General features: G+C 41.6%; 1 protein-coding gene across 3 annotated transcripts in view; it reads left to right on the top strand.

Moving 5' to 3' along the window:
* The window catches only part of pik3r3b (phosphoinositide-3-kinase, regulatory subunit 3b (gamma)), a 675,304-nt gene that overhangs the window by 154,711 nt on the left and 507,186 nt on the right, over positions 1 to 13,407 (top strand). For all 3 annotated transcript variants that reach the window (XM_059984207.1, XM_059984206.1, XM_059984205.1), the window contains exons 3-4: positions 4,298 to 4,390; positions 9,766 to 9,843. In XM_059984207.1, coding sequence (XP_059840190.1) covers positions 4,298 to 4,390; positions 9,766 to 9,843 — 171 coding nt within the window. The remainder of the gene's footprint in view (positions 1 to 4,297; positions 4,391 to 9,765; positions 9,844 to 13,407) is intronic.

The raw sequence follows: 13,407 nt of genomic DNA, 5'->3' as shown, positions 1-13,407 counted from the left end.
TTTTCTGTGGTTGAAAATACTGAGTTAAGAAATGTTTCCTCATTCCAGTCATGTGTTCCCTCTTTATTCTTAGACTATTCTATGCCTCCTGTATGATTTGAACGATCCTTCCCACTTCTGATCTGTGTACCTCCATCAGAATTGTATGTTTGAAAGAAATTGGTGCTTTTGTTTGCTTGAATGCATTCCCTTTGCCTTCAAAATCAAAAAAGAGAATATTATATACTTTATTCATTATTACAAAGCTTTTTGAAATGCATTGAGCATCATCTTCAGAGTAAGTGAAGTAATAGTGACCTTCTGTCAACACAACAGCAAAGATTAAAGCGTAGTGAGCACTAAAGCATCTACAAGAGGTAATGTCTCAAGAAGGTGGCATCCATAATTAAAGGCCACCACCACCTAAGCCATACCCTCTTCTCAATGATGCCATCAGAGAAGAGGAACAGGAGACTAAAGAGCCACACGTCAAGGTGCAGCAACAACTTTCCCATTGCTATTAGGCTCGAACCAACCTAAAAAAGTCCTAACACTACCTTGGACTATATTTCTTCCTTTTTTTTCTCAACTTTCCTTAATGTTGTTACATTTATTTTATTCTGTATGTATAACTTATCTTAATTTTTTTGTCATGTTTGAACTGTATTATGCTGCTGTTGTAAAAAGCTAATTTATATTCGGGGTACATATGCACATGACAAATAAACTTGATTTGAACTTGAACTTCCCAATATACCTGACATAGGGCTGAGTGCACTGACCCCATCGTTAAAGCCTGGAATTTCCAGGAAATTTAGTTGATTCCAAGAAAGAGGACAAATTTCTCATGAGGAAATTTTCAAGTAACTGGTATCTACTTAAATATTGCTGTGTCTGGATTTCATTGAAAAAGTACAAAATGTTCTTCCTTGTTTGCAGAGTGCCAAACTATGGAAAAGATGAGTTTCCTGAGTTTTTTGCACAAGTCATGAGCTGCTGTAAATTTAAACCCAACAATAACAGCTGGTACCTGAGGCAAGTGGAACTGAGCTTAGTGAAATTCCCTTTCCAGTTAATCCTTGAATTTTATCATTAAGATCTGCACAGCATCCAACAAAATGTTTTCAGCCTCAGTCTGAACTCCTGATATTTTCAACTGAGTAATTGGAAAGACCTCTCACTGGACATTATAATAGAAGAAGAGGACATGAAGACAAAACAGAGCAGAGGGCAGTCAGACGTGGTATTGTCTTGCTGGTAGCAATGCATTCTTACTTATTCCAAACTGTTTTAGTATTTTGATGTTGATTAAACACTTAGCAGGAAATTTAAGTGCAAGTTCCTAATAGTGGATGATCCCTAAAGGGATTAGTGCAAGAAAGTGAAAATGAAGAAAAGGATCATTAATGATTGTAATGAATAGCAAAGCAGGTAAGAAGGCCAGGGTAAAATTTCCATTACAAATGGGACAAATAACTATAATTTCCATTCTAACTCTGTGTTCTTACATTACTAACTGTAATTTGGATATATTCCTGGCAAATTTGCAAATCAACAAAAAAGATTACTTGAGGACATTAGAATCGAATTCACTGCTTTGCACACACTGCTTTGTGAACTATTTTGGATCCCTTATCTAAGAAAGAATGTACTGGCATTTGTTTGGGTCTGGAGGAGGTTTTTAAGGAATGAAGGGGTTAATGTATGAGGTGCGTTTGATGGGTCTGGGCCTGTACTCACTGGAGTTTAGAAGAATGAGGGAGTGAAGCTCTCATTGAAACCTTTCAAATATTGAAAGGCCTAGACAGAGTGGACATGGAAAGAATGATTATAATAGTGGAAGAGTCTAGCACCAGAGGGAGTGTAACCTCATAGCAGAAAGATGTCCCTTTAGAACAGAGTTGGGAAATTTCTTTAGCCAGAAGATGGTAATCTGTGTAATTAATTGCCACAGATGGTTATGGAAGCCAAGTCATTGGGTATATTTAAAGCAGAGGTCGGCGGGTTCTTGATTAGTAAGGGTGTTAAAGGTTATGGGAGAAGGTGGATAAATGGGGTTGAGAGAGAAACAAATCATCCATGATCGAATGACAAATCTTGATGGGCTGAATGGCCTAATTCTGCTCCTAGGTTGGTAGGTATGTCACATCTGGAATTCTTTCCAGGTAGCGGACGATTTCCTTCCACGCCGCTCTGACGTATTGGGAAATCACGTTCCAGGCAAGTTACAGCTGTGGTTTGCCATTGCTTTTTTTTAAGAGATCATCAGCTCTTAATGGGAGCAGGCTGGATTTGAACTTGGGACCTCTTGCCCCGAAGTCCAGTATTGTTGCCACTATGTCACCAGCTGGCTCAATTCTGCTCCTATGTCTTATGAAATGATGAAAGGCCTAGATAGAATGGATGTGGAAAGTATGTTCCCTGTGGTGAGAATGTCTAAGACCAGAAGAAAGAGCCTCAAAATAGTGGGATACTCTTTTAGAAGGAGGATTATCTTTAGACAGAGTGGTGAGTCTGTGGAATTTGTTGCCACAGGCAGCTGTGGAGGCCAAGTCTTTATGTATATTTAAGGCAGAGGTTGATAGATCCTTGATTGGTCAGGGCATGAAGGGATACCATATAACCATATAACAATTACAGCATGGAAACAGGCCATCTCGGCCCTTCTAGACCGTGTCGAACGCTTACTCTCACCTAGTCCCACCTACCTGCACTCAGCCCATAACCCTCCATTCCTTTCCTGTCCATATACCTATCCAATTTTACTTTAAATAACAATACTGAGCCTGCCTCTACCACTTCTATTGGAAGCTCGTTCCACACAGCTACCACTGTCTGAGTAAAGAAATTCCCCCTCGTGTTACCCCTAAACTTTTGCCCCCTAACTCTCAACTCATGTCCTCTTGTTTGAATCTCCCCTACTCTCAATGGAAAAAGCCTATCCACGTCAATATCTATCCCCCTCATAATTTTAAATACCTCTATCAAGTTGCCCCTCAACCTTCTACGCTCCAAAAAATAAAGACCTAACTTGTTCAACCTTTCCCTGTAACTTAGGTGCTGAAACCCAGGTAACATCTAGTAAATATAGATACAGGGAGAAGTTTGAGAGGAAAAAGGGATCATCCAGAATGAAATGTCAGAGCAGACTCGATGGACCAAGTAGCCTAATTCTGCTCCTATAGCTTATAGTCTTGTGGTCTTACAAGCACCCAGATCTTGCAGAATCTACCTCAATGCTTTCTGGCTTTAACTTAATTATAGTTTAACTTCCAATAGAAGTGGCCCTAAAATAGTATTGTGAATCCATTAGTCATGAGGAATTAGCTTCTTTTTCAACTTATCATGCACTTATTTACAATTTGTGTTGTAGAGACAGCTGGGGTGGGTGTGGAAAGTGAATGGTGATTATACATGCCATTAAAACTTGGTACCTGTATCAGACAGCATCGTATTCAGATTAGTAGCTTCAATCACCTCAAACTACTGATAGTTGAATTTGGGTTTCTGCGCCACAACCCTCAATCAGACTCAACGCTGGGACAGCACAGATATGCTTGACCTCACTGGACAGGTGTTGTAGATAAAATGCAGGAATTATAACTGCCCTATATTCACTACTGAACACCCAAATTATGCAGCCTTTGGGAGCACGGATGTCACAAATCCTGGCATGCATCTCTGAAGCTGCCACCATTATTTGCTGAGTCATATTTTTGTCTTCAGTCTGTGGCTCAGCAGTCTTAAAGTGGGTGAGCCTAACTCACTTACTAAAGGCCCAGCACCTAAAATCAGTCATTAGCTGAAGTGTAAACTGCCATTATCTTATTTAAAAGCACTTCTTGTAGGAATCGATTTTTTTAAAAAATAGTTTCTAAATGTAAAATTTTATATTTGAAATAGTTGATGTGAAGGAGTAATCCAGTTAGAAAATGTCTTCAAAGAACTCTGAAATACACGCATGTTCCGTTGTTTCTGAATCCAGTCCTGGGTGTCAGCTGGTCAGTTTTTCACCAGCAAGCTCTAACTGAATTATATTGTAGTTTCAAATGATGTGACTCTTTTAACAGAAAGTGTTCTGCACAAAGCAATGCTAGTTTATATAGCTGCAATTGTAGAAATACCCCTTCCAACGCTTCCAGTCCTGCTGGAATAGCCAACTGGACTGCTTGTCAAGAATGATAAGGATACATGTCAGAATACAAGATGTTTTCAGCTTGTTACATAATGGTTGTGATTAAAAACCCAGTTCAGTTGATGCTCAGAGGAGTCTGCGGGCTGGCATAATAAATAGTCTCTCTGTGTTCTACATTGACAGTTCCCTCGGGGCAGGAGCTAACTGAGCTGTTAACTCTGCCAGATCAAGCACCGCAGATTGTGATGAAGCTGATTGAGGCCTTGGAAAAGCAAGGTACTGTCATTAATAATTCTCTCAGTTATGCTGTGTGGGCAAATCATAGGCATACACTTGCAGAGGTGCATTCTAGGGTGCATGCAATTCATTGCCAGAATACAGATTCAACTCTTTTTTGCTTCAAAATTAGAGGGTTCAGGTTGAAGTCCGTGCTGATGATTGCATTACTAGTCCTCATGTACAAACAGGAAGTGCTAGAAGTACTTGACAGATCATCCATGGAGGGAGAAGCAGAGTTAACGTTTCAGGTCAACAACTCTTCATAAAGGTCATTGGCATCAATCAAAGTCAGAGACACGCTTCCCTCCAGACCTTCAAATGTCAAGGCAAACAAAGCAATATGGCAGCATGACACTGCCCTACTAAAAATGTCGACTGATGCAAGGTTTTGACCTGAATCGTCGACAGTTCCCTACCTCCCACTGAAACTGCCTGAGCTCATGGGTTCCTCCAGCAGATTGTTTGTCTTGCCCCTTACCCTCCCAACAAGTCCTTGCTGGCCTCAGAAACGGTTTTACCTGGCCTGAGTTTGAATTGCAAGGTTTTTGTCACCAACTGCTGGAGGCATTGATTCCTGAGAAAAGAAAGAATTGCTAAAAGAAAGAATATTGACTAGGCTGAGGAACATGTGAGGGAGCAGGATTTGGAAAGATAGTTCACAGGGGAAGATCAGCAGCAGAGTTGGCCTGCTTTTCTCCAGTGAATAGATGAGCTGTTGATCCCATCCTTGTGTTAGTTAGCAGCACTTTCCAATTCTCTAATGCTGCTCAGAAGGGACTCTAAGATTAGATAGAGCAATGCATCTTATTCTGACCCCTTTAGCTGCCATGCCTCTGGGTGGAGTAGATTTGTGAAGGGTTAGTAAAGCCAGTTATACTCCTTTTAAGCTAAGCTAACAGTTGAGAGTGTTTACCTCTATTCTGCTCTCCATTCCTTCTCTGCTCTTTGGGTTTTGACACTTGGGTTCTTTATGATATCTTTGCTTTGGATGTAACAAGGGAATACTGTGCTTATGGAGAACTGTTGTGAGTGGAGGTATCTCACCAGGATCCAAGCTCACACCATTGCTTTAAGGCTGGGTTCTGAAAGTGGTGTAATGTTTAATAAACTGTTATGTTAGATAGATGGAATTTGTTTATTAGTTAGAATAATTGTGCCTATGCAGAGTAGATGACCTGGCATTCCTCCAGCTCACCTTCCTGCAGGGCCGCTTGTACCTCTTCTAGATGAATTAGAACTTCACAGCTGAACGAGGACACACCTTTAATATGCTCTGGCTTCCAAATTTACCAAACTGCATTCCATTCATTTCAAGTAGCTGTAAACCAATATGTGCTTCAAAGTTTCAAAGTATTTATAAAGTGATGGAATTCTTTGTGATTTAAGGAAGACAGAAAGGAACACTAACACAATGAGAATAGTCAACCACACCACTTATCTAAGAAAGCTGCAGCCAAACAAACCCCTGAGGTTGGCTGAGTTTGTATCCATTTTATGTTGTGAAGCCATCTCCCCTCCAAAGCTTTCCATCTTTAAACCTCAGCAGTCTGGGACAGTGTCCATATGAAATTCCTCTTTATTGAATTTATGAAGAGATGGGAGAACGCCTGACCTGTGTAGTCTCCCCTGCCTTGAGTGGTTTGCAGGACAATCCTTTAATCCTCTAAGAGGCTCTGTTCTCCTAAAGCAACGTGCATGTGTCAAAGAATCAGGGCAACTGACTTCCACATTTATAATTTTTTATTTGTACCACTTCATCTCAAAACTCCCTTTTTCCTCCTTCATTTGGTTCTTTGACAGAAGCCTTTCCCCATTTTTTTTGGATTTCAGTAACCCTTGAATTCTAATACTCCTCCGTATCTTTCTCACTTTCACTTCCCCCTCCTTCCCCAGTTCTACACCTTGCTGAGTTTTGGTCTCCCTTTTGACCTTCCCCATTCTGATCGCAGATGACCAGTCCTCAGCAGACAACTCATTTTTATTCCCCTACTAATACAACACAGTGAATTCTGAGCCAAAGGCTCGCCCCTAACCCCGCAGTAAAGACAAACTTCAACGCTACTGTCAAATGTGTTAACAAAGGCAGAGCTGATGTTGATTGGCAAACTGATCTCTATCTCAATGAGGCTGAAGACCAACAGTGCATTTCCTCATTCTTTCTTCCCTCTGGGCCATGACTCCAGCACTAAACAGCAGGCTATCGTCTTCCAGTCACTGGCTTCACTTTCAGTGGAGATCGTGCCTCATGTTAACACAGCAATTATAGTCACTGGGGTTGAGGTGGACATTGGAGAACTTCCAGTTACTGCTTCTTTGTTTCTCTGATGAAGCATGTGACAAAGGAAAGTTTACTGGAACCCATGGATGACTTTTGCCTATCTAATTAGTATCCTGACAGGGTTTCACAGGGGCACCCCGGGCTCATGAAGAAGGGTGGAAGGTAGAACCAGTAGTGCTCAACTACACCCTAGTTTCTCATGATGTGACATCAATATGTCTTTCTAGATCACATTACAGAGTGAGGGTGAACATTTAATTATGATGCTTTATGTTGGCACAAAATAATCTTGATCAAATTACAATTGGGTGGTGTTATACCCTTCAGGTTCAGCAGTAGATAGGACATATTCCAGACTGGGCAGTAACATTATTAGAAGAATCAGCTCTTACCCTCCTGCAGCAGCCCCAGGGTTGCGGATAATCTTAGATCTCCTGCGCACTTGATGCAAAATGATGGGTTGTACATTTGTTTTGTCTCAACCGGCAGGCCTTGTGGTTGAGCTTCTGTGCCAAGAGGGCAGGAGCTGATAACATGCACTCTAACTCTTTTAAGCAGCACCAGATTCCAAATCCAAAAAGTCCTAAAAGGAACAGAGAGCATCTGAATGCAAGCAACACCCACCCACATGGATAGACATCTTTCCAACATTTAGAATTATGTGGTACTAATTTTAACTTTCCATCTGTAAATATTTTTGATGTGGCTTCATTAAGTCATTACAGCAGCAAGGGTCTTAGTCAAATTTGTTACATAGCTAATCCTCAGTGTGAAACTTGCCCTTGGAGGTCATTTCATTGGACTCGTTATGAGGCGCATCTGTCTTGAATGCAAATAAAGAGAACTGCAGGTTCCAAAACAAATGTCAGAAGCATTGAATTACAGAACTTAGACACAAAAGATTCTGCAGATGCAAGGCACACACAAAATGTTGGAGGAACTCAGTAGTTATGGCAGCATCTATAGAAAAGAAGGAGCAATCAATGTTTCAGGCCAAGACCATCAGTGCTAGAAAGGAAGGGGAAAGAAAGCAGAATAATGAGTGGGAGGAGGAATATGGGTACCACCCAGAACGTGCTAAGTGAAGAGGGTGGGTGGGGTTAAGGATGAAGTAAGCATCTGGAAGGTGGAGGTAAATGGTCAAAGGCTGGAGATGAAGGAGTCTGATAGGAGTGGAAAGTGAGTCATGGGAGAAAGGGAAATAGGAGAGGCATGAGCAAGAGGTGTTGAGAGAAGAAAAGTGTAAAGAGGATCCAAAATGGGGAATAAAAAAGGGGAGGGGGGAGAAATTACCAGAAATTAGAGAAATTGATGTTCCAACTTGAGTATGGCCTCATCAGAGCAGTGGAGGAGGCCATGGACCAACCTGCTGGAATGGTACTGGAGATTGGATTTAAAATGGTTGGTTACCAGGAAATCCTGCTTTATGTGTATGGAGCAAAGGTGCTTGATAAAGCAGTCCCCCATCTACATCTAGTCTCACTAATGTAAAGGAGGCTGCATCAGATAGAGTAGACAACCCTGACAGATCGCAGGTGAAGTATTGCCTCACTTGGAAGGACTTTTTGTGGCCCTGAATGGTGGTGAAGGAGGAGATGAGTGGGCAGGTGTTGCACTTCTTCCACTTAAAGGAATAGGTTGCAGGAGAGAGAAATGTTCTAGGGAACCATGGAGGGAGTGAACCCTCTAGAAAGGGGGGCAGGAAAGATATGTTTGGTGGGAGGGTCCAGTTGAAGATGGTAGAAATTTTTGAAGAATGATGTGTTGGATGTGGACACTCATGGGGTGGTAGATGAAGACAAGAGGAACACTATCTCTTTTAAGATTGCAGAAAGATGGGGATTAGGGTGGATATTTGGGAAATGGAGGAGATGTGGACAACAGCAGTATCAATGGTGGAGGAAGTGAAACCCTTTTCTTTGAAGAAGGAGGACATCTCAGATGCCCTGGAAAGGAAAGCTTCATCCTGGGAATAGATGCAGTGGAGACAAAGGAACTGCAAAAAGGGAATGGAATTTTTTACAGGAGACAGTATGAGAAAAAGTAGAGTCAAAATAGCTGTGGGAGTTGGTAGGTTTACAAAAGAGGGTTTGCCTTCACCCCATCCTCTCCCCCTTCCCTCTTCTTCAATTCCCCACTCAGGCCCACCTCTTACCCCTTCTCTTCTCCTCCCTGCCTATCACCTTGCCCTGCTGCCTCTCCTGCTTCCCTTTCTCCCATGGTTCATTCTTCTCTCCTGTCAGATTCCATTTTCACCTTTCACCTCCCAGCTCCTCACTTCACCTCCTTTCCCCCACCCACCTGGTTTCACCTATCACCTCTAGCTTGTACTCCTTCACCTCCTCCCACCTTCTTATTCTGCCGTCTTCCCCCTTCCTTTCCAGTCCTGATGAATGGCATAGACTGTTTATTTATTTCCACAGATGCCTGACCAGTTGAGTTCCTCCAACATTTACTGAACATACATTCACTCTTCCACATCAGACCTGTAGTTTACATTCTGCTCTGTTGATGACATTCTTGGTGACATTTTATTTTTAGTATACAAAACGAGAAGAATTAATATAAAACTTGATTAATTGCTTTTGGAGGTGTAGAGAATGCAGTGTGTCTGAAGTCACTGGGGACTTTGAGAGATATGTCAGCACAAATACTATGTATCACTGCAGAGTGCAATTTCTGTGCCCTTCACATTTTATAACCTGCCACCGTACAACTTGTTGGACCAATAATTTAATGAATATTTCCCAGGAAAACCAAAAACCTTCAGTGTACTTCCCCAATCCTAAGTATGCCCTTGGCCTAGTAGAAAGTGTAATGACATACATGAGGAGTCTCTGCTTTTACAGACCCAACTGGAACCATCCAAAGTAAAAGATCACTGGAAGCACTCGGTTGGTGGAGGTGAGAGTCTTTAAAGTGTAGGCGCCCATCAATGGCAGCCACCTATCTGATCTTGAAAAGTTCTCTAGCATCACTGGCTGTAGTTCTTGTTAGGTACACCGGGTTAAACCCCAGGGTCGCTGATTGATAAATTTGAACAATGCAGTGACCTTATTTCCATCTGAATTGACCTGTTTACTCTCCCTGACAGGTACAGAAAGTGAAAGCCTCTACCGGCCTCCTCCTGGCTCACACAATGGCTTGCAGATCAAGGAAGCTCTTGAAATTGGTAAGACATTAAGCGCTGATAAACACTTCAAGCTAATCATTGTTTTCATTTGCAAAGACTAGAACTGACTTCCTCAAGATAAGGTGGATTTTCTTTCCTCTGCATTGTTCTCCTACCATGATACATTTATCTCCATGTGGGTTAAAAGCCTTGTGGTTACTTGTCCAGAGTGGGAATATTTCATCTTCAAGCATAAATAGTATTTGTTTATTTACTAAGTTTTATAAATATTAATAAAGTGGAAACTGTGGCTCATTCTCTCTTGCATTGCCCTCCTGTCAGCCTCCTGTCATGATACGAGTTCTCCTGCTCAAGTCCACAACACACAGAATGGGAATCAAATGAGGCTCTCCTGTTTTGAATATTTGGTTATGTTGAAACTGAACTAAATGCTTTTGTGACCTCCGTGATATAACTTCATGCAAAATCATTAGCAGAAGGGAGTTGTAGACTGAATGTGAGTTTCATAATGTCCACAATTTACTTCCAAGTTTGTCACATGTCTGATATGCTAAAATGCACAGGACCTTGACAAGAAGTTCAAAGGCTTATACACACTGAGCTGGGATACACACAAAGGATTTTGGGCAAGCATATGACTGACAGACAACACAGGCTCTCCCTGATTCACCTTGTGGCTCTTTACAGTTATGCATTTCTAAGTTAGATGCCCCTTTGTTGTCGAAGATAAAATCCCTGCCCCTCTTTCACCCTACACAATCTGCTTGAGCTCTATGCTATCATCTCTCTTTCAGGTCCATTCGAGCTCCAGCCACGCTGCTGGGTCCTCACCCACCACATCTTGTGGCTTCTGTGCTCTTTCCTCCTGCCTGCTACCTCTACGCTTCACTCTCTCATCACGCTGACTACTCCCTGCCATGCTGCCACTTCCATCTGTCCTGCTCTCCTTGCTCCCCCCTGTGACCGATGATAACTGCGCCTTCCTTGTTTGCTTGCCCCCTTTGCTCTGCTCATCCTCGCTCCTAGTTCACCCTGCACCTTGTGCCCTTTTCAAGTCCACTTGAGTTCCATTCTACAGGGTCCACAGCCAGTGTGTCAGAGTCACTTTGCATCATCCTGTCTCTCTGCGCCTCTCATTGCTGTCCTCTGCCTCTGTGCTCCACCTCATTGATTCGCACATCACACTGCAATCACCCTCCCTAATGCACTGGCTCATCACCCTGCCTTGTCACCTTGCTCTGCCCGGTTCAGCCCATGGCCGATTCCGTCCCACTGTCCATACCGGGTTCACCTTACAAAGTCTATCTCCATCCGTATTCCTGACTCAGCCTGCGTGGACTACTTGTGCTCTGTCTTGCAGTGTCCCTTTCAGATCTGCTTGAGTTCCACCCTGCTGGGTCTGCATACAGCCTGACTTCATCTGTTGCCTTTGCTTCTCTCCCGTGGCCAACTACCTTCTCAGCCGGTTTGCGTTCAGCCTCCCTGGCCCGCTGGCCCACTGACCTACACTTACTTCCCAGCTCACTTCCACTTTACCCGACTGAAGCTTGCAGCGGGCTTGTTTAAATCTGATGCATCTTAACCTGCCGCACATTGTCCATCAATGCACCTTTCACACCGCTTGCTTTTCAACCAACAGGCAATTGGCTTTAAAATAAAATCATCTTTGAGCCATGGACTTTCATTGCAGTGTGATATTTGTGCTGAAGTTAGTTTCTTGCATAAAGGAGCCAAATAAATGTGGCTATTGTCATGATGAAAGGCAGTGCCTTAATTTAATACATCCACAGAGATCTCTTGTTCTTGACAAGCTACAGTAGTATGTTTGCAGGGCTCATACTGATATCGGTGAAAGCCTAGGGGAACCAAATAAATGACTGTTAGGTTACCTGCCAGACTTCCACAGGGACCAGGACAACCACCATGATAATTTTGAGCTGTTCTTGCTTCTTTTATTTATTATTTTTATTGAGCATGTGGTAAATACCAATTTATTCACTCCATTATGTATGGAATAAGGAGATTGACAATTTGCTGTCTCGCTGTGTGATGTGGAGGAGTAGTTTGCAGTAATTGCTGTTGCCGGTGATGAAGGGGAGCAGGCTGCGGCTCAGTCCTGCTGGGTTACAGTGGAGAGACAGCTCAGCGACGAGTACAGCAGAGTGAGTTAGAAAATAATTAGTTTAAAAAATCCTCTTTTAAAAATGTTTCCAGCAGATTATAAAATGAATATCATTTGTCATTGAGGAAGAGTAGAAATACATCAATCAAAGTGGTATTTTATTGGCCCATGCTAAGACAGGTTCACACAGGTGAGGCTGGGACATTCCAATTACAAAGCACAAGGTCTAAGTACAAGGGGAATGCTACCTTGCTGGAGTCTTTGATCTATGAGTGAGATCTTTCATTGTGGCAGCTTGTCAACCTGGCCAGCACAGATATTGACGATCCCTCCATACTCATGGGCACGTGCAAGAATTTATATTTGCCAGCTTTGGAAGCATATGTGTGTCAGGCAGCCATAAAATGGGGTGAATGTGTTCACAAGTACTATAGCTTTGTGTTGCATTGTGGACGGGGAGGTCTGTGCTGCTGTTTGCCCTCTACATCTTGTGCATTCCTAATTCTACTGTTCTAAACATTTTGGGAATCCCATGGTAGCCCATAGAACATTTCTCAGCTTGTCAGATCTTACTCTGTGCAAATTATTAGCGGCAGTAAATGCATTTCCAATAATACAGTAAATTCTTGTCTGTGAAGCACTTTAGAAAGACATCATATGCATAGACATTTTTCTCTGTTTTCAAATCTTACTGTTATTTAATATTGCATTAGAACCTTTAGCTATTGCTATTCGTGAATCTCCTAATATTTTTGGTATTACCCGTAATGAGAAGTTATATAAATTATCTCTTTATGCTGATGATTTGCTGTTATATATTTCTGACCCTGATAGGTCTATTCCTGCTATTTTATCCTTGTTGGTTCAATTTGGTACTTTTTCTGGTTATAAACTAAATTTAGATAAGAGTGAATTATTTCCTTTAAATGCACAAACTTTATTGACTGATAGGACACCATTTAAAGTTGTTACTGATAACTTCACTTATCTAGGTATAAAAATTACCAAGAAATATAAAGATTTATTTAGAATGAATTTTTTACCTATGCTTCATCAAATTCATCAACTTACTACAAGATGGTCTCCCTTGTTTTTATCATTAATTGGTCGGATTAATGCTGTCAAAATGATGATTTTACCGAAATTTTTATATTTATTTCAAGCCCTACCAGTTTTTATTCCTAAATCTTTTTTTGATAGCATTGATTCAAAAATTTCTTCATTTGTGTGGCAAAATAAAAACCCTAGGTTAAGTAAAAAGCAATTACAAAAATCAAAAAAAGATGGTGGTTTAGCTTTACCTAATTTTAGATTTTATTATTGGGCAAATAATATTCGTAATTTATTGTATTGGAAATTGGATTTGGATTCACCACTGTGCCCACAGTGGGTAAATTTGGAATGTAATGAGGTAAAGGGATATTCTCTATTCTCTGTTCTTGGTTCTTGTCTTCCTGCGGATTTAGTTAAATTTAATAAAC

The sequence above is a fragment of the Hypanus sabinus genome, chromosome 11 (assembly GCF_030144855.1).
Source record: "Hypanus sabinus isolate sHypSab1 chromosome 11, sHypSab1.hap1, whole genome shotgun sequence".
Taxonomy (NCBI): domain Eukaryota; kingdom Metazoa; phylum Chordata; class Chondrichthyes; order Myliobatiformes; family Dasyatidae; genus Hypanus; species Hypanus sabinus.
The sequence above is the reverse complement of the archived record's forward strand: the minus strand, read 5'-3'. Positions and strand labels throughout refer to the sequence as shown.